At 47.3% G+C, this 21487-nt stretch overlaps 2 protein-coding genes across 3 annotated transcripts in view; one reads left to right on the top strand and one right to left on the bottom strand.

Moving 5' to 3' along the window:
- LOC112830900 (guanylate cyclase 2G-like) overlaps nucleotides 1–1380 on the bottom strand; it is a 47820-nt gene extending 46440 nt beyond the window's left edge. Inside the window, 1 exon segment of the mRNA XM_025881088.1 lies at nucleotides 1341–1380. Coding sequence (XP_025736873.1) covers nucleotides 1341–1380 — 40 coding nt within the window.
- Nucleotides 1381–11848: 10468 nt separating this feature from the next.
- The window catches only part of ACSL5 (acyl-CoA synthetase long chain family member 5), a 45469-nt gene continuing 35830 nt past the window's right edge, over nucleotides 11849–21487 (top strand). Inside the window, exon 1 of one of the 2 annotated variants that reach the window (XM_073904202.1) lies at nucleotides 11849–12003. The gene's annotated coding sequence lies outside the window, so the exon portion shown is untranslated. Of the gene's footprint in view, nucleotides 12004–14097; nucleotides 14327–21487 lie in introns of those variants that run through there. The other variant, XM_025880472.2, reaches the window with a different exon arrangement.

The following is a 21487-nucleotide window of genomic DNA, read 5'->3' as shown; positions in this document are numbered from 1 at the left end:
CTGCATATTTTTCTCGTTTAGTGCTCTGAAGATATCATGCCAGTCCTTTCTGGCCTGCCAGGTCTCTGTGGATAGGTCTGTTGCCAATCTAATGTTTCTACCACTGTAGGTTACATATCTCTTTTCCCAAGCTGCTTTCAGGATTTTCTCTTTGTCTCTGAGACTCGTAAGTTTTACTATTAGATGTCGGGGTGTTGACCTATTTTTATTGATTTTGAGAGGGGTTCTCTGTGCCTCCTAGATTTTGATGCCTGTTTCCTTCCCCACGTTAGGGAAGTTCTCTGCTATTATTTGCTCCAATATACCTTCTGCCCCTCTCTCTCTTTCTTCTTCTTCTGGGATCCCAATTATTCTAATGTTGTTTCATCTTATCGTATCACTTATCTCTCGAATTCTGGGCAGCATGACTTTCAATCCCCAAACAGAGCCCAGACCTGAGTGAGGCCTCAGTGCCTATCCTGGGAGCCATAAATGGCATCTAACACCTGTATCACTGCAGAACTCAGAGGCTCAGCCTCCTGAACACTCATGCCAGGAGCTTAAAAGATAGTACAGTTCCCTGAGGACCACAGCTTGCCTTCTGTTCAGTGCCATTAATTAACCAAAACCTTCCCTTTTCAGAGTCTGTCCTAACACATCTAGAAGCTGCAGTCTTGAAGAAAGAGGCTCGGGCAGGGAGTCAGCAAGACCCTGGTAATGGATCCAGTGACACCATTGACAAACTTCATGGTCCTGGGAAGGTCACATAACCCCCCTCCATCCTCCTAACCCCTAATCCCTCCTCACTAGTAAGGGAAAAATCAAGAGAACCACTCAAGTTGTAAGCAGATGGCCTGGGCTGAATTCTAACTCCACCACAAATTGTGTGGCCTGGGACATGTTACTTCCCTTCATTTCCTGATCCCTAAAATGGGGGTAAAACTGTAGAGGGATCTTCACCCAAGTGACATGGTGAGGATTGAAAGCAATCCAGTGCCTGGCACAATGCCCGGGGAAAGAACCATTTCATCCACGTTAGATGGTGGTGGTGGTGATGATGATGATAGTGATGGTTGATGATGTTGATATCATCATAATGATGATGATTATCACCTGCTGAATCCATCTTATAGGAAATTCTCCTAGATTAAGTGAGCTGATGGCTGTGAGGGGATTTACTGACAGTCGGTACGGTCTGTACCCCTCACCCAGGCTTAGGGCCCCAAGGAGAGGTTACTGTGAGGATAAACACTCACTCTCCCTCTACACAGCTCAGGGCAAAGCCAGAGACAATTCTTTGTTGATTAATTACATGTCAAGTATTACATATGTAATATTTTACATATGAACTACTACCTTACCTGAAGTATTACAGGGATGGCAGGCCCCTTGGAAAGCCATTGCTATCCCCAGGTAAGATGACCCAGCCACCAGCTGGGCAAAGGCTCTTCAGTATAAAGGGCTCAGTTTCCCCCTACTACGGGCTTTCTTCTGGATCCCACTGGCAGGGAAGCATCTAGCCTCCCCTACTCACCTCAGAATTATGTATTTCAGCACAGTAAACTTGCTATGGCTCTCAAAGCTTGACCTAAGGACCACCTACATCAGTCTCTCCTGATGGTCAGATGGATAGATTCAAGGGCCCCACTGCAGGGTCTTGGGTTTACCCAGGGGATCTGCATTTAACAGGCCTTCGTGTATCCCTACATACGCTAAGGTTTGAGAACTTTTGAGACAGTCTAAAGTAAGAGGGAAAGAACAGCCAATGACTATCCATCCTCTAGTTATGTTCCTTCAGTAGCAAGCTCCCCGCCCCCCACTCCAATGGGATTCCTGAGCTTTAGGTCTCGCCTACCTCAGAGGGCTATTTTCAAACCTGTGGATTAGAGGGGTTGGCTTTTCTCCAAACCAAACTCATCATAACTGATTCTTCATTGAGCTACAGATTCTCTCTCTCTCCTCTGCTAGGACAGCTCAGTGTCAAACTGGCAAATCATCTGAGTCTAGGCTCCTGTGCTCTAACCATAGTTCCATGGACCTTTTTGACTCAGATGGTTACCAGATGTATGTGGCCTTGGGTAAGTCAGTTACACCTGTGCCCTGATTTCCTCAATTTCAAAATAACATGACAAACCCCCTCTCAGAAGAATGTTGTAAAGATATTGTGAGATTATATAATTCCTTAGCATGCTGCTTCCCATTTAGCGGGAACTCAATAAAGGTGCATCCTTGATGGGTATATCATTGCACCGGTCATAATGCCAAAGCAAGGATTCTAGAAACAATGTCTTATTACATGCTCTGCATCACCCTCCTCCTCCCATTTACAAACTTCTTAAAACTTATACTCCCACTCTAGATAATTTTAGATTTTTTACATTTATAGGTTGTCTTTCTCTGAGAAACTTTGAGGCCAAGTTGACTGCGTGTGTCCCTCCTTGGGTCCTCAGATCCAGCACAGTGTTGGACCTTTAAACGTACAAATTCATATTAATCATAATCAGTATGAGTACTTTTTGTATTCTTATTTTTTTTAAAGATTTTATTTACTTATTTGAGAGAGAGAGAGCATGAGCGGGGTTTGGGGCAAAGGGAGAAGGAGAAGTAGAAACATGGATGAGCTGAGCATGGAGCCCGACACGGGGCTCGATCCCAGCACCCTGAGACCATGACCTGAGCCGAAGGAAGCCGCTTAACCAACTGAGCCACCCAGGCGTCCCAGTACTTTTTGTATCTGTAAGTACTTACACGTGGTTATGGTCAAAACCGGAAGAAGATACCAGTGAGATTCAGTGTTAGTGAGAGTTTAATAAACAGACATACACTGCTGATAGGAAAGTTAATTGATGGCAGTTTCTCAATATGCATCCAAGTCTTAGAATATATGCATTTTTGACTCAGAAATTCCAATTTGGGGGATTTGACCTAAATAAATAAGATCATATGATAAAATTTAACTACAGTCAAAAATTAGACACAAACCGTATACCTGAAACGAATATAACACTGTATGGTAACTATACTGCAGTTAAAATAAAAATCTTAATTAAAAAAAATTAAACACAAACTTTATGTCCAATAATAGGGGGCTGGATAAATAAGCTGGCATGAACCCATATGATTAAGGACTATGCAGTCATTCAAAATGATATTTTAAATGTACATTTATTGACTTGGAAAGATAGTCACAATGTTTTAAGTGAGGAAGCACACTGTAAAAACAACATGTACTGGGGCCCCTGGGTGGTGCAGTCAGCTGAGCATCCAACTCCGTTTTGGCTCAGGTCATGATCTCAGGGTTGTAGGACTGAGCCCCACGTTGGGCTCTGCATTCAGCATGGAGTCTGCTTAAGACTCTCTCTCCCTCTGCCCCTCCCCCGGCTCTCTCTGTCTCTGTCTCTCTCTTTAAGAAGTAAATCTTTTTTTAAATAAGACATGTACGGTGTTCCATTTTTATTTTCTTAAAAAGGCACATAGGCTTCATAGCAAAGATTTATATACACCAAACCACTAAAAGTTGTTCTCTCTGGATGATGGAAATTATATGGGTGGTTTCTTCTTCTCTTTACTTAATTTTCATGTTTTGTCTTAATGTCTGCGATGAAGAAGAAAAGTGAACATTTTAATTAATAATAAACCCCACAGACTTGCATTCGTGGAGTAAAAGCATGGGCTTTAACTCATGCTATCTGAATTCTCAGGTCAGGAGAACCTCACAGTGGTCTGAGTCCTCACACCTCTTAGGCACTTGGCTTACCTTTGTGGGCTCTAATTATCCTCTGCTGAACTCAGTCCCTTCCATTTCTCCATAGCCCTCAGAGGGGGAGAGCAACAGAGATGCAGTGGTCCAGGTGATGGCAATCATCGTCTGGAAAAGAGTTGCTATAGCTACACCCCCTCCCCCCCCCTTTGTGTGAAGTGCTTGATTGGCTGGAGTGGAAAGGCCTGAGGTTAAAAGCAGCTGAGGAGGCTCGGTAGGGACTGTGGTGGCTGGGAGGGGGCACACTGTTCTCCACTTTCCTTCTCCAGCCCTCCTCCCTTCTAGGAGATTCTTATGCCTGAAAGTTACCAGTGCCGTGGTGGTTGATGGGGGAGGCCACGTGATTGCATCCAAGGATGGTTTGGAACAAAAGTAGCCTGTACGTGGCCAGCAGAGGTACAGAGTTTGGTTTCCTAGGTCAATGGGGTAGTGCTCTGATTCATAACTACTTTAGCCCATCTCTGCTTTCTGAAGAGATTATTACAGAGGGAGAGTCCTTTCTGCCTCATTTATGACTTCCTCAATGCTGGCCCGCCTGTGCCATAAACTAGACACAGAGTCAGCTGCTCAGCATCCACGGTCAGATAAACTGAGCTGATCCAGGGTGGAAGGGCTTTAGTAAGAGCTCTGGCTTTTTTTCTAGCTGCCTTCCCCCTCTCTCCAACTGCTTCCCCCATCCCCAGTTGCCTCCCTTCGGCTTGTACATCTGTGGCCTAATCGTGTTTAGAGAAAAGTAAAGGTTTGGAATGTGTGGAGTTGAACATGTCCGGAAGCAGAAAAGGGTGTTGAAGTACAAGATGAGCCCATAATCACCTTGAGGGAAAGACAACCATCACCCTTGTCCTCACACACACTCTTGCATCTCATCCTGTGTTCTGGGAAAATGCATCAACCTCAGGTTTTGCCAAGGGGCTGGATTTGAGCCTCCGTTTTCTTATTGACGAAGTGGAAAAATGGCAGGGGGCAGAGCCCTTTGACCTTACCAGCTCCTTGTCCTAAAACCCTAGGGCTCTGGTAGATTCAAAACTAACCAAGTATTCCATGTTTGGTGATGGCAGCAAGTTTCTCTCCAAGTCCTGTTTACAAGTTCCTAAAGGGAGCATCCCTGAAGATCTATCACACCTCGTACTAACCCTCCACTAAGTAAGAGCAAGTTAAAGGCAGCGATTACCTGTCCACATGTGAACTTCAAACTTCCCTGTTGTGTTCTCCACTCTTGCAAATAGTGGTGATGCGGCCAATGAATACAAAGCTTCTAGTAAGTAAATGTTTGAAGAGCCACAGGAAAGTGGAGCAAAGGTTGAACTTGTGTAAAGGCAGGAGATTGTGTTTCTTAGAACTGAAACAAAGCAGATTCCTTGGATCCAAAAGCCACTCCTTTAGGTGACCATGCAGACACTACTCCTAGAAGGCCAAGGATGGGGCACTGACCTTGGCTTTCTGATGAGGACACACTGATCTTATTTCTGAAAATGTTTACGCGAGGGGCTGACAATCCCCTTTCACGGGGACACGACCGCTTACGTACTTCAACACCTGATATCTATCCTGGGAGGCTAAAATACTCTTCCACCGGCCTATGATGTGTTGTTCTTTCTCATACCTGTTTCCACCAGGAATGAGTCTTTGCCACCTGAACGGTGCTTCTCATCATCGGGGGATCCTAATCTAGACTTTCAAGTTTTCTTCTGGCTACAGGTATAATCTGAAGTTTAGCAAGTTGGTCCAGCCTGAACGCCATATTTCTGATCTGAATATTTATTTTGTGGTCTTTGACCCCGTCTCCTAGATTACCGTTCCTGACCCCCCTATAGAGCCTTAGCATGAAGAGCAAAAACACCCAGAAAGTGGAGGGGAGGAGGGGCAGCTGTCTGCTCAGTAATCAAAGCTACTAAATGATTAACAGTGATGTAATTACTTCCCAAACCACTCTCAATAACACTTTAAGTTTTCCAAGAACGCCTTTGTTGCCAGTGTCTCAAACACTGAGCAAACAAAGTGTCCTTGCCTTAATACATCTTTCTCTGGTGAGTATATACTTTCAACCCATGAGCATGATATGCTTCTCCATCCAATCAGGGGCCTGTGTGGCGCTAGGCTTGTTGTCTGAGCCGATTCTCTCTGGTGTGTAGCCATCTAAAGCGAGGCAGGATGTCCCTTCTGACTCCTCCACCCTCTTTAGCTTCTTGTCTGGAGAGACCAGAACTCCTCCCACTTCCTGGTATTTCCGCTCCACTCATGTGAAAAGTTCCCAAATAGCTCTCTAGCCAGGCACTCAGGGTTGTGCTCTTGTGCTGCAAGCCCAGGGAACCAAGACTGCAAAGCAGAGGACCATGTCCTTAAGGGCTTGGTGAGGGAGGAGGTATTGGCCTGCCCCCCAAAGTACTGACGCCCACCTCCGTGTTTCCTCGCTCACTCTCTTGGAGGAGGTAGCATAGCAAGAGGGTTGGGAGCACCGGTTTGGAATGAGATTTAAGCTGACTTGGACATGTTGTGCAGTGTCTAAACTTCAGTTTCCTTATGTCTAATTACCCTGATGAGCTCACGTGAGGATTAGATGGAGCAACAGAAGGAGCTTGAACACACAGGGTGGTGCCTGGCATGGAACACCAGCCAGGGAATGGTAGCAGTTTTATAATACGGACCTGTTGCCTCAGTCAAGGTCATGACCTCTGTTGAATGGATGCTAGGGAAACCAGAGGTTCAGGTAGAAGACCTTGCTGTCTTCAAGTTCTTCCAGAGCACTTATGACATGTTCTCTGCTGCCGCTGGATGACACCACCTTTTGTTTACATTCTAGAGGCATTAAGGCCGAGGACCTTTGGTCTAAATCAGTGTTGCCCAAGAAAAATACAATGCAAGTCACATACATAATTTCAAAATTTTCAGCAGACCTATTTATAAGAGGAAAAGGAGCAAGGAGAATTACTTACCTAGTGTATTCTAGCTATTATCCTTCAACAAGTAATCAGGATTTTAAAAACTGAGATGTGATGCTATTTTCTTCATGCTAAGTCTCCAAACTTTGGTGTGTATATTGTATATATCTAAAGGTGGACTTGCCCCCTTTCCAGTGCTCAGTAGCCATATGTGGCTCCCGGTTAGAGTATTGGGCAGTGCAGATCTTAGTCTTCTCTCTGAGCTACTTTCTAACCTGCTGGGAAATAGTGATGATCTTTATGGGGTTGTTGAGGGCTCTGGGAAGTTAGAGCTGACTCCTCTTTCAGAGATCTTTCCACTCTCCCTCTGATTCTTAAATGCTCTTGGAAAGCTCTTGCTGACAAAGGAGCAAGTTGCCTGTTTCACTGTGTCCCAACCTTGATGACATCATGAACCTGGGAGTGAGAGTATTTATATGAGCCACTGCCCTGGATGAGGCTGTTCACAAGCATACCCAGCCACTGTGAGGACTGAGGGTCACTATGTCGTGGCCCATCCATGTGCTGTCGGAAAGTTCAGATCTAAGTCTACAAGGCAATTTGCTCTGTGTGTGTGTTGGGTGGGGAGGGGTGGTGTACCTGGGGATAGGGAAAACTTTGTATTGCAATCTGTGCAAACACTATTCTCGTCAACCAAGTGCTCGTGCTTGAGTAACACTTCCTTCCCACAATGAATGAGCAAGTGGCCTCAAGAGCCTGGGTGCCCAAGCTGTTGCTGTCCACGACCCAAGCTGAGGAAGAATGAGCTGCTCTAGCCCCGAGCTGGGGACCGGCTTCCCCTACACGTGTTGGGAAGTCCCACGGTGCAGGATTGACAGCGGCGCCCAGCAAGGAGCCATGGGCACTGGTGGCACAGCAGACAACTAAGCAGACCGCCCTGAGGGTTGCACAGCTGGATCTAGGGTGCATTGGACCCCTCTAGTTTAGTGAAGTGAGGCTCTGTGTGGGAAATGATCTCAGCAGCAGGAAGGATATCCAGGCAGAGGGAAAGCCCTTTTGTGGAGGGGAAAAGTAGCTGTCGCTCCATCCTTGGCATCAGATCCATATGGCTGGTCTTGTGTCCTGCTTCCTTTAAGACAACGATTCTTCATTTTCTTTGAGAGGCCAGTGAAAGAGCCCAAGATGGCAAGGGGTTCATAGAATGGATCGTACTCATAGATACACTCTTAAGCTCTGGACTCAAGACTACTGCAACTCAAAATCTGACTCTGAGACTCTGCCCGCTATGAGCTCCATGCCTTCGGCAAGCTAATTGGCCTCTCTTAGGTTTTCTTCTGTGGAATAATAACTTCTTCATGGTGAGATTAAATGAGATATTACAGACAAAGCTCTTAGAACAGCGCTGTCACATGGGAAGTGCTCACTAATGTCCCTGGTCCCCTTGAAGGCCTTCAGAAAAGAGCTGGCATGAGAACTGTGGCTTGCTACCTGGAAAGGTGTACTTTGAGTGCCATAAGACTTTTGAAACCTCAGATCACCAAGGGAAGGGTGGGTATGGAATCCTGATAATTGGAACGGCCAATTATGGCACCCTTGTTAATAGTTTAAGGAACTTTGCCCCTTCCTTTTCACATCTCAGTAGAAGGGTAAACTTCAAAGTCAGCTGTGCCATGTGGGAAGCTAAAGGTCAGTCCCTTACAGATTTATTTGTCCCACTGTATGCCATCACAATGTTTGTCCTGCTATATAGCCACCTCTAGAGAGGAATGTCTCTCCTTTCTCTCTGAGCCATCATTACTACGTTAACATGAGTAGATTCAGCCTATAGCTCTAGGACTCTGCTCTTTCTCCTTGGGTCATATTGCCTGACTTCTAAAGACTTGCATTAGCAGTCAAAACAGGCTAGGATCCTTCCTAAGTAAGTGTTCCCTATGCCACAAATCTTAACCATCCGGCAGGTTTACTGTGAGGGCCAAAAAACGCCCTTGTCATGGGCCCCAAGAGATACCAAAGGTTTGGATGCTGAAGGTACTGTCCCCACTTACACCTCACAGGTTTTTTTTAAAAGATAGTGGAAATGTTTTCTAAACTGGGAGAAGCTACATAAACGCACTGTGGGGCTAGATAAAAAGAGCCTGCTTATAAGGTCTGTCTTTCCCCGCTTTGAAAAATGAGGGAAACCTGGAGTCTATTTCTAAGAGCTGTCAGCTGCTATCATAAGATGTATTGGGGGGCGCCTGGGTGACACAGTGGGTTAAGTGTCTGACTCTTGGTTTCAGCTCAGATCATGATCTCAGGGGTGTAGGATCGAACCCCGAGTTCAGCTTTGTGCTGGGCATGGAGCCTGCTTAAGATTCTCTCTCTCCCTCTGCCCCTCCCCCACCGCTCACACACACACTCTCAAAAAAAAATGTGTTTTGACTATTTACAGGTTGTGTTACAAAACTCTAGAATATTGGCTCTTGGTCTTCTAGAACTGTTGTGTATGAAATATGTGGGTTCTTCATCCCTCCCAAAGGGCATGTGGACACACTGACCACAGCACCATGTGTGAGTGTGTCCAAACTGTGTCTGTCAGATCAGACTCGTCACACCTGGAGCACCTGACCTATAAATGACCTAAAACAATAAAGTTTGCACTTTGTAGGGGCTATGGGATGCTCACACCTAGAGGGAATTTGTTTGTATTGAATTCTCAATGCAAATGGCTTTGGGAAGGGAGGGTGAAGTGGAGGGTGTTGTAAAGAAGCCTTATTTCACACAAGTTTGTTTGTTTGTTTGTTTGTTTTTGAGGAGAGATGCTATAGGAAACAATGGTTTACCAAGAGATGGGGTAGCCCATGGGGGCACTGGAGACCTGGCTTCCGGACTCCCCTCTCCTACTCAGTCCACGCCCCAGCTGCCTCACATTTACTGTCTCAGGTACCCTTAAGAATAAAGTTAAGGTTGTCAGATCAGGTGACGCCCCCTCTATGCTCATACTCACACCCACATGGGTTGTCTAGTTGTCACACCACATGGCTTTGATCTACGTTTACGTAAGGAGAAGCGAGGCAGGGAATGGCAGTCCCTCATGTTGTTGCCAAAGCACACCTCTGGGACTGGCCTGCCTACTGATCTTGAGAAACACCTCTCTTCTAAGGCACAACATGAGTTCTGCTCTGGGCCCTGCTGTCCTCTCAACTGCAGGGTCCCCATAGCCAAGACTACTCCAAACACCGTCCCTTTTGGCATTCCAGTGGTGGGGCTCATGGAAGGCAGAGTGGCTGCTTGGTGCAGTGGTGCTCCTGGTGTTGTTCCCAGGCCAGCAGCGTGTACGTCACCTGGAATTGTTAGAAATGCAGATTCTCAGGCCTTCTCCCAGACCTAGTGAATCACAAGCTCTGGCACCTGCCCATAAATCTGTGTTGTAATAAGCTCTCCATGGGGCCTGTGATGTTTGCTAAAGTCTGCAAACCACTGGTTTGGAGCATCTTTCTCTCTAGCAGGTACGGCATTAGTAGGTCGCTAATGAACACAGCTTGACCCGAGTCCAGTCAGATGAGTCCAACTCATGCTCCCAGTTCTCACTGAACTGTATGTTCTTTGGTTATTTGTTAGAAAGCCCTCAGGGCGCCTGGGTGGCTCAGTCGTTAAGCGTCTGCCTTCAGCTCGGGTCATGATCCCAGGGTCCTGGAATCGAGCCCCACATCGGGCTCCCTGCCTAGCGGGAAGCCTGCTTCTCCCTCTCCCACTCCCCCTGCTCGTGTTCCCTCTCTCTCTCTGTCAAATAAATAAATAAAATCTTTAAAAAAAAAAAAGAACGAAGGAAAAAGAAAGCCTTCTTCCTTCAGGTACTGAGGCAGGACGAGGGCTGTGCGCCATGAAGTGACTTTAAAGAGTTAACGCACCTAAGACCTGGATGAGAATCTGGCCTACCAACACCTGATGTGGTAGCCACTCCTTCACACGGGAGTCCGCAGGATGAGGTACTGGCTTCTGATTTTGATGGTATTGGCTGACTGATTGAATACAATTAGAAGAAACCCAATACTGCATTGCCACACATTTCTACCAGCCCAGGACACAGAAAGGAGTGTCTAAAGTCTGTTGGGAGTGAAATGAACACATATCAGTGAAGCAAAACCATATCGGGGAAACGCACTGAGGTGATTTCCTGGGGCTGAGGTCAAGGTGTCGCATTCACAAGGAACTAGTTGTATAATTCTGGGTGATTTCCTTCACCCAAAAGGGCCTTGGTGCCCTCACATATAACACAGAAATTGAGCACAATCTCTAAGCCTCTTGCATCTCCTTTTTAGTAATGGTGCCCTGCAGTCTTAAAGTTCTTAGAACTGAGAATGGTGACTAGTGACCTCACCATGGAAAGAGAGAGGGGCACCTGGGTCGCTCAGCCGGTTAAGCGTCCGACTCTTGGTTTTGTCTCAGGTCCTGATTTCAGGGTCCTGAGATGGAGCTCTGCGTTCGGCTCTGCACTCAGCATGGAGTCTGCTAGAGATTCTTTCCCCCTCCCTCTGCTCCTCTCCCCACTCACGGTCTCTCTCTCTAAAATAAATAAAATCTTTTAAAAAATGGAAAGAGAGAGTAGCAGAGGTTGAACAATGATGCAATAGCAATGTGCTTCTTCAAGGGCCTTGCTAAGCCATGGGAGGTGCAGGCTGCCTCCATGATTCTGCATTCTAAATACGACCCAGGTAGGCTTGTCCCTCAGTCTAGATGTTGGAATGATTTGCCTTATTCCAATGGTCTTGGAAATGTTCTAATCCTGGAGGGGTCACTGGCCCCTTCTAGAAGAAGGCTGATCTTGAAATGCAGACTTCTGCTTATCTGATTCTTAAAGTTATAGCTTGAGCCAATCAAAGTGGCTTTCCATGTTCCTCTCGACCTCAACTCAAGGAGCAAGTTTTCCCTCTTCTGTTAGCTAGACCTTCCTCTTCCTTTCACAGTCTCAGGGGTTCTGTCCCAAAGGCAGATGTAAAGCCCTGTCTGGCTACTCCCTCCCCACCCCACCCCAGGTATGGGCTTTATAAAGGTTTTGTCTTGTTAACCGTTTACTTTGAGAACAGAGAGCTGTCTTCTTCCTCCTCCTCCTCAGCCCTTGCATAATGGTCTCTGTGTTAACCTTTTGCCAAATTCGACACTTGTCACTGTTGGAAGTTACTCCATGTGTTTGAGAACAGGTAACTTCTACCTTTGAACCTCTATTGCAACAGGTTCAAAGGTTCCAGGGAAGCTTGCGGGTCACTCTTGGGAAGAGACGCATTGGCTTCGGCTGTGGCCTTGTCACAGGAGCTGTGGAAAGGGCCGAGGTGTCTGAATGAACCGGTGTAGCCGGCTGTGAGGGGGGCATTTCCTGGACGCGGCAAGTGCGCGTACTCTTACAAGGTAAGCCGCAGTAACGCTCCCTACTGCGTACGTCTATGGGACATGTTTCTTCTCGGCCCAAGGGCTCTCTTCCAACATGGGATTACACTCGGTTAAGTAGTAATCTCAGCTGACTTGCGTGGAGGCAAAGCAGAGACCAGTTGGAAAGGGGGTGGACACATGGAGGCTGGGTGAGTGCGGGCAGGGCATAGATTTGGGAGAGAAAGTGGTTAATTTCACTAACTGGAACTAAAACGGAGTTAAAAAGCCTTCAGGGTTATAGACAGAGCCCAGCTGTGTGTCTCCACCTTCCATTCAAAACTTTCACTGTCAGGGTGGTTACAAAGGCTGATGACAGCTGATGACAGCGAATCCCATTTGGAAGGGACTAGGAGAAGAGAGTCCTTAGCAGACATTGTCTTGGGTGCTGGGGTCCGTACGTACTAGGTGTGTGACCTGCATTACCTCATCCACTCTCCACCTTCTATAAGGCAGGTGGCATTGTTCCCATTCCATAGATTAATAAAGTGTCTCTGGGCTGTTAAACACCATGGCCTGGGCTAGCTACCTAGGAGGTGGTGCCGCTCGAGTCCCGATCAGTCTGTCACTCTAGGCAGCTGCTGCGTAATGCAGAATTCTTGTGTGTTGCCAAAACCTTCTATTATTTCCTGAAATCTTGGGAGTGTCACTTATGTGTACCTAGGATTGAATAGGAATGCAACTCCACTAGAATTTTTAAATGACCGAGGTACTTCTTAACTCGAGCATCCAATCCTGGAGGAAAATAGTAAAAAAAAAGGGGGGGGTGCTGGGGAAGCTCCTCTGGCCCTGAGCTCTTCATCCAGCTGGTAAAAGAAGCCAGCACTCAGGGTATTAGAATAGGTAAGACTTGACACCTATTCTGCTCTCTGCTGGAGGGAGCTGCTTCTTGAAGGAATGAGCTCCCCAAACTAAGCAAAGCCAAGGGTCTCTCCAGCTGTGAGATGACCCAGGAGATAGAAGGGCAGAGTGGCTAACCTCCTCTTCCCATACTTCGTCTTTCTTCCATGTCTAAAGTGAGCTCCTATGAGGCCAAGTGATCAGCTCTCTTCTCTGAGTTTGCTACATAGCTCACCCTGGCTTTTTTTTTTTTTTTTTTTTAGAGACTTTTAGGATCTCCTCTCTATAGAGTGAATGAATCCTAACTAGCTCTGGTAAAGGGCCAGGCACATGCTGAACTTAACGTTAAGCCTTCTTAAAGGGACTACAGCTGGAGAAAATGTTGCTTAATTCTGGAGTATATGTGAGGGTGGAGCAAGGAGGGAGAAGGAGAACTCATGATTTCTGCCTCCAAATCTAAGAACAGGCACTCTCATGCCCTTCTGTGGTCCCAGCCTTAGGCGAGTATGGTGAGACTGCTGCAGGTCCAGATAGCCTGTAGACCAATCTCCAGGACCTTTTCAGGGGGTCTACACACTCAGAACAATTTTGCATAGTAACAGTAAGAAATGATTTGCCTTTTCCTGTTACTGGCTCACGCAGGTACAGTGGGTTTTCCAGAAGCTGCAAGATGTGGCATCAATCTGACAGTGCGTGGTGTATGTGCTTGTTGCATTCCTTTCAAAAGTTCCCAGTTTTAATTGGGGGAGGTGAGGGAGGCAGCGGACTAGATCTGCGGTTTATATTTGGAGGTACGGAAAGGATGAGCTGATGTCCGAGGGAAAGAACACAGGTCCATATCCCTGTGGCTCCTGACTGGCTTGTTTTGTTGGCTTGTGCCCAGGGAGGGGGACACGTGGGCTGGAGAAGGGGGACCCTATGCCAGATGTTCCCCCCATCAGGAGGGATGCGAGGGCTGACCTTTCTGGCCTGGGAATCGAGGGGTGAGCAGGGTCCCCTTCCTGGCACGGGTGGTCTGCTCAGGGCACCCCCAGTCAATTCAGTTTGTTTGTTTGTTCTGTCTTAGTTTCAAGGTAGTCAGACCCAGGAGTAGAAAGTGAACTGCGTGATGCCGGCTGGCTGTGGTTTCAGCCCTAGGGGCTAGGGTTAAGGCTTTGAAAAGGAGCCAGGGCGGCTTGGGCGGCTTTTCTCCTCCTGGCCAGAACAGCTTCCACTTTCAGTTGTGAAAGAAAAACCAGGAAGTGAGGTCCCCGAGCGTGTTAGAGAGCCCGGCCATGGCCTGACTCGGGACAGCTCAGGCAGGGCACCGTGGGGGACGCTCGGAGCTGGGGCCATCCGCCTGCAGGGATGCTCTGAAACCAGCCTGTCCCTGGAGGAACCGGGGCTGAAGGGAAGAGGGCCAGGGATTCTGCGCCAGGAAGAACCCGGAGCCAGGAAGCCCCGAGAGATGCACCCCCCTCACAGGGTAAGGGGAGCGTCCTGAGGGGGTATTTAGCAAGGGGTCTGGTGAGCATGGGGCAGAGGCCGAGGGGGCACCCTCACCTCCAGGCTTCAGCCAATCTAGAGCCTGCCGGGTACCTGGCACGTGTCAGCTCACTCTCTCGTGCTCTCTCTCTCTCTCTCTCTCTCTCTCTCTCACTCACGGGTCTCCAGGGGACACCTTTAAACCGTCCTTATCAGGAGGCATGAAGGGAAGGAGGAATGTGGGGGTAGGGGGAATGGATGGGATTTTCTTTCCCTCTCCTGCCTCTCTTGAGGGAGGCACACTACACGCGAGACCCCTTCAAATTTTTTTGTGAACGTTGACTCCTTCTGTGGTGAGAGGTAATGGATGAGTGGTGGAGAGATGGTTACTGAATGAACTTAGCTCTGTTTCAGGGGTAGGGCCACAAGTTGAATCTCAGATGAACTTCAAGGACCCTCAAAGAGTGAGCTGTAGGAAGGGACTCCACAGTTGGGGCTTGTTACCTTGTGTGGGTATTAATCTTTGGTGGTTTGAAAAGGAAGATTGGATCTGTAGCTCCAGCTTGTAGGTGATTGCTATTTTCCATCAGCACCAGGATCTTAAAAAATAGTAACATTTAATTTAAAAAAAGATTGATTTAGTAAAAAACAATTTTTTAATGGAATAATTGGTTTCACTTGACCCCTCCCTTTATATTCTAGCATGGGAGTAACTCTGTCGGGGTCCCCTCCAATTGATAAGTATTTGAGATGAACACAGAATAGTCTTGGAAGAGGCATGGTAAAAATTCTTGTAGGCATCACTTGTGTGCTTGGCACAATCAAGAGAACAAAAGACAAAGGCCACAAATATTTAAGAACAGGCAGATTAAATAGAGTTAAATAGATGATATGTAATAAGGTGCAAGTGGTGGGGATTCTAGGAAAATGCAAGGTAAGTGTACCCCCAGATAAACATATTCCAACACACACACACACACATTATCCAGTCCAAACAGAACGTTTCAGCCAGGTGTTTGGCTAGGTCCTGACCTAAAGTAGTCTTCTCTCCCAGGCTATATTTTAACTCTTTGAGGGCAAAAGCACCTACTATAACATCAGTGTATCAATGAATGCTTAAGTGCTAAACACACAAATGGGGGCAACAGATTCTGTAGGGAGGCTCAGGGTCAGAGAATGAATGGAGAAAAGCAAGAGGAAGCCAGGGTAAGCACGAGCTCATAAAAGCTGCTCTTAACATTTCATTAAGAGAAGTTTATGACGTGGATGGTTTCACCATGTTATGGCTGAGGAGGCTCAGAGAAGTGAAGTAACTTTCCAAGGTCAAACAGAGATCAAAGCTATGGTCTGTGTGCTACTGAATAGCACGCTCCAACCACTCCTGCACAGAGTTAGCCTTTCTTCAGATTTCCTAGAAAATCGCATTTGTAAAAAGATTTTCCTATGTGGTGACCTGGGCCTATATCGAATTCACATATGTATTAGCACTTTTCAGGTGGATGTTTTTCAAGAGCTGCAAATATGACAGCTTCCATTCATTGACTATTTTCTGTGGGGCAAAGCTAGGTTTTTTTGGGGGGGGGATGTTATCTTTTAATTTTCAAAAACAGTCCTGTGGAATGGGTTGGTTGTTTCACAGATGGGGAAACTGAGGCTTACACATAAAGAAACTGGACACACTCTGAAAAGGTTGAAACTGGCATTCGAGGTGTGGTTCCTGGAGGGCCAGAGGCAAATTTGCCTCAATTCCGGATGAGTCTAGGGGCACCTGGGTGGCTCAGTCGGTCGATGGACCTGCTCTTGGTTTTAGCTCAGGTCGTGATCTCAGGGTTGTGGAATGGAGCCCCGTGTCAGGCTCCACGCTCAGTGGGGAGTCTGCTTCTCTCTCTGCCCCTCCCCCCACTTGTGCTCTCTTCCTCTCACAAATAAATAAATCTTAAAAAAGAAAAGAAAAGAAAAGAAAAAAATCTGGATGAGCCTAGTTTAGTGCCTTGACCAAAGAACTAGAAACTGGGAGAAACCTCTCTTTTGAAAATCCTCCCACTTCAAATCTGTTGAGAAAGCAGCAAGCAGATTGGTGGCGTGCCAGGGGTTGGGAGAGGAATTCAGAGTGACTGCTTAATGGGCACAAGGTTTCCTTCAGGGGTGATAAAAGTGTTTTGGGACTAGATAGAAGCAGTGATTGCACAACATTGTGAATGTACTAAATGCCACCGAGCTGTTCACTTTAAATGATGGATGTTATGTGAAGTTGGGGAAGTCACCTCCCACCTCCCACCTGAAGTTGGGGAAGTGACATCCCCAACCAGGATTTGGCAGCTGTTTATTTATTTATTTTTAAGATTTTATTTATTTGACAGAGAGAGACACAGCGAGAGAGGGAACACAAGCAGGGGGAGTGGGAGAGGGAGAAGCAGGCTTCCCGCCGAGCAGGGAGCCCAATGCGGGGCTCGATCCCAGGACCCTGGGATCATGACCTGAGCCGAAGGCAGACGCTTAACGACTGAGCCACCCAGGCGCCCCATTGGCAGCTGTTTATTTTTTATTTTTTATTTTTGTGGCAGCTGTTTAGATACCAGGAGTGAGGGTTCTGTTCCTGCCGGTCTCCTATTGTTGGCCTGCAGATTCACCAACCCTTTGGGGGTGCAGCCTGAGGTGATTCTCAGGCACAGCAGCACCCTGCCAAGGTGACCTGTCCTCGGCAGCCCTGAGTCAGCCATCATTGTTCTTGTCACAGTCTGCTGTAAATGCACCCGAGGGCTTTCTCTCCCCTCGGCAACCATCCATCTGTGTCAAAAAAGGACTCTCCCTCGCTCTTCCCCTGGAAACCCAGTGCCTGACATGTCCTAGGCTCTTAGTCCATGTTGTTTGAATAAATATGTGAGTTTTGGAGTTTGGAAAGTCAAGCAGCCCAGTATGGTTATGGCCATGCCATGGTATCTTCCCTCTTTGGGGGAGCTGGTTGGGAGCAGACCTCTGGGTCTCCGTGGGTCAGTCTGCCCTACGAGGTGTGAGGTTGTGAGTCCGTGCGGGACAGGGTACAGGGCTGGGGTAGGGTCGGAGGAGATGGCTGGGTCAGAAATCAGAGGGGCACGATGCCCCCTCCAATGAGAAACCCTCTGTTTAAATAGAAATGAGAAGTTGTCAAGACTTTGCTTTAAGTTGGAAGGCAGTTATAGAATGAAGGTCATTATCATCTCTTCTCTTTCAGGAAGCCTCAGGGTAGAATATCTGATACTTGACAGGGAGTCAGACACTGGAGGGAGTGGAAGTGGGAAGGGTGCCAGTCTTCCTGAGGACTTCCCGTGTACCCAGCAAGGTACTCGAGGGGACAGTGTGCAGCATTCCCTTTAAGTAGGGGCTGTTACCTACCCCTTCTTGTGTGCAGTTGAGGAAAACGGGCGCTCAGTGACATTATACAACTATCCCCAGGGCCACACGAGTGGTGGACCATTGCTCTGGTACCCGGACAGGCAATGGCCTTAAAAGTTTGCTGCTGCAAATGAGACAATTGGCAATAAAGCTTATTGTTTGCACTTTGATTCTAGTGACTCCTGGCCACTGGCAGACCAGGTAGTAGGAGGGCTGACTCTGCAGGATCCCGGGCAGGAAGGCCTCTTTCACAACATTTTACATCACTGCTTTTATCCTGCATGGGTGACGGGGGCCTAGCACTTTGTCCAGATTATCTTTTTATAGGCTCTCTTATCAAGTCCAGTGGACTTCTGATACTGATTCTCCTGACCCCACTTGCCTCGTCATCCACTTGGCCAGCAACAAGCTCAGGAAGCCTTTGCGGGTGCTTCCTGAGGCAAGGTTTTCCTCGGGGTAGGGCTGGAGGGCTATGGTTTGCTGGCAGCACCATGGTAGATCAAGGCAGAGGAAGGTAGAGCAAGGTAGATCAAGGTAGATCAGATCACTGTGTCGATCTGAGATCCAGTGGGATTTGTTACTACCTGCCACCAGCCTATGGGGTGGCTCAACTGTCCTATGCTATCTTCATGGACTGAGTTAAGAGGTTTTCAGTATTTGACTTAATGAGGGCTTTTTTGTTAAATACCACTCAGTTCAACTGGGCAAGGCCTGGCACCCCAAGGCTCCCTCGTGTTTGTGAACTGAAATGCCTTCCATCGTATGGTGTCTCCACCAGGCCCCAGATATGGTCTCCTTTAGCATTCCTGGAGGCTTTTTCTCCCCCACACCCTTCCAACCAGAGATGGATTCTCTACCTCCATCAGAAACACCCTTTCACTGTTTCCCTTTCCCAAATATGATGCTTGTCCCACGTTAGTGCCTCGAGCCATACTCTACCTCTCCCCTGACATATGGTTGTTCCCCTTTCCCCCACCTTCCACTTAAGTTTATCCAACCTAATGTGGTAACTTGTCTCTCCATAAAAAAAAAAAAAAAAAAAAAAAAATCGGTTGGAAAGATGTAAGCAAAAGTTGAGAAAGATGGTGTGGTGACAGCGACCCTGGTTAGAATCAGAGTTGGGGACTTATTAGCCATTGGCTTAATTGGTGGGGTCATCCTCCTTGATTGACCTTGGAAATGAGACTGTTGGCAATAAGGCCAGGGGATCAAAACCCACACATCCCTGAGAGTCTAGTGCTCCACACAGCCCCCTTCATCTACTCCAGTCTATACTAGGCTCTCTCTTCTTCAGATTTATTAGCTCGCCCCACATGCTGAATCCTTCTGTAAGTGTTTTCAGTATTCGATAGAACCGTAAGTCCCCAGAGGGCAGGAGGTGTATCTTCTAAGTGTTTGTCCCTCTGTACATGGCAGAGTGCTGGGCACACAGTTGGTCTAAGACCTTTGTTTGCCTTATTAAAATATGTAAATTTATAAATAAATTTAAAGTACAGAGAGTAAATACATCTCTTGCCACACACACTTCTGCAGTCCAGCTCCCAAGTCTGGGGTATATGCCACGGTGCATTTGTTTACTGCCTGGGGAATTGGTTTTAGCTCTTAGTAGACTATGAAGTCTAAGTGTGCTCTCCCCATTCTGAACACACCACCTGGTACAGAGTATATTCAAATGCCTGCAGAATCAGTGATCCTTGAGCTCGTTCAGGTCAAGCTACTTACCGTTGCCCGTGCCAGGGCGTGAAGCCCCTGGCTGTGGCATTTCTGAGGAGGGTTCAGCCACCTCTGCCCCCTCTGTGTATCGGAGCACATCATGTCACTGCGAGACTGAATCCTGCAGCCTGTTTCCTTCAACAGATGCCTCTCCCTGGTTCCCTTCTCTGAACTTGTGCCACTGGTGAGCAAACAGGGAAAGTGACTCACTGGCGCTTAGTGGATTCCCACGGTACCTCAGGCACCATGCTGGATGCAGTAGCATCTAAGGGCTAAGACAGCCTCTGCCTGGGAGCCCTCATGGCCAAGGTGTCCACTGTGTCACAGGAAGCTTCCCAAACCCGAGGATAGAACTGATCCTGCTCTGGTTCGTACAGCCTTCTTGAGCTCTGGTTCCTGGAGCTTTCCCCGTGTGGTTCAGCAGCAGAGATCTTACGGATGGATATGAGCCGAAGGCCTCATGATTTGTGGTGTGCTTGCCTGTGGGCCAGGGATCCTGTTTCAAGCCTAGCCCTCCCCCCTCTCCCTGCCACCTGCCTTACAAATTGGAGTTGTTGGGTATGGCCTAGCAGTTGGGCTGAGAAGAGCAAGAGGTGTGATCTTGATATCCCTCTCCTGTTATTTAAGCACTCATGTAATCTTTCCACGTTGTGTAAATGACTGCTCAGTCACCCTCTGGGTTTTACTAGGGATCTCCTTTGGTAATGCCATCTCCCTGCTCTGTCCTGCACCCCGTGGAGATAAAGAGGCCCTTTCTCATCTGCCTGGGGGCATCCCCTGGTGTGTGTGCCTCAGAGCATCTTGGATGCCAGGCCCCAGATGGACAGAGCTGCCTGTTCCCAGTGACCTGGCACTGCTTGCTGGAGAAAGCGAGTGCGGGCAGTGACCCGAGCACCTGGGTGCCAGTGACTGGCTGGGAAGTCAACTGTAGACTCAGGTCAGGATCTTATGCCAGCCCCTCTTCTCAGCTCCTTGCCATAAGTGTCGAAACATGGCCTTCGGGGGCCCGTTTGCTCTGATGACTCAAACTTTACCTTTGCTCTAGCTCTTTATCTGCTAAAGAAATGAATGAAAAACATTTCTCCCACCAGAGCTGCTGTCCAAACCAGCTTGCTCCGTGGCTGAGAGGATTGCACACAATGTGAGCGCTCGAAAAGACCACATGTGTTGAGTGTGGCTTTGGTAGTGCGCAGGCTGCGCTTGCAGAAACGGAGCTGAGGCTGTGTTCTTGGGTGCATTCACATGAAATGCCCCCAGCCAAGGTGGTGGAACTTTCTAAGTCAGCTGCCTCGGTCAGAGGTGAGGTGACTTGGAGTTTTTGGTTTTATTTTCATTTTTTTTAAAGCATGCATATTTCAGATTAAACAGTACACACTCTCAAGTTATCTTCTCAATGAGACCTACTTGAAAACTTACCCCTCGCTGTCCACAGTCCTCTTTCCCAATTCTATTTTTTAGATTCCATATACTATATAATCTCGCTACTGTTCAGACTTGTTATCAAACTCGCCAATAAAATACAAACCCACAAGGGGAGGGTTTTCACTGCTAGATTCCCAGCACCTGGAATGATGCCAATATACAGTCAAGCCCTTAAATGTCTTTGGCTGAAGGACTGAATACTTGAAACTTGCTGGAAAATCCATTAATGACTTCTCTTCTTCCATCTGTCTTTTCTTATGAGGAATATACTTTCAGAAACACAAAAACATACCTATTTGTCCAAGTGGTTCTTTTTCTTTCTACTTGGCAACTCATCACAGAGCTTTTTCCACATCAGTACACACATACCTGCTTTATTCTTTTTAATACCTGCCAAGAGTACCACTGTGTAGACCTGCTGTAATTGACATGGCTAGCCGACCAAGGGAGGCTTTCCTGGTCTCTGGCATTTATAGACAATCCTATAGATGTAATGATGATGAACGTAATAATGAACGCACTGTTCTGAGTACTTTACAGGTATATTAACTCCTTTAATCCTGAGGAAGATATTATCATTGCCATTTTACAGTCAAGAAACCACACAGAGGTTATCTAACCCAGGTCACAAAGAAGATGATCACGCAGGGTGTGA

This window comes from Callorhinus ursinus, unplaced genomic scaffold (genome assembly GCF_003265705.2).
Source record: "Callorhinus ursinus isolate GAN/ISIS: 27379988/994484 unplaced genomic scaffold, GSC_fseal_2.0 scaffold20, whole genome shotgun sequence".
Taxonomy (NCBI): domain Eukaryota; kingdom Metazoa; phylum Chordata; class Mammalia; order Carnivora; family Otariidae; genus Callorhinus; species Callorhinus ursinus.
This window is presented reverse-complemented; position numbering and strand designations above follow the sequence as displayed.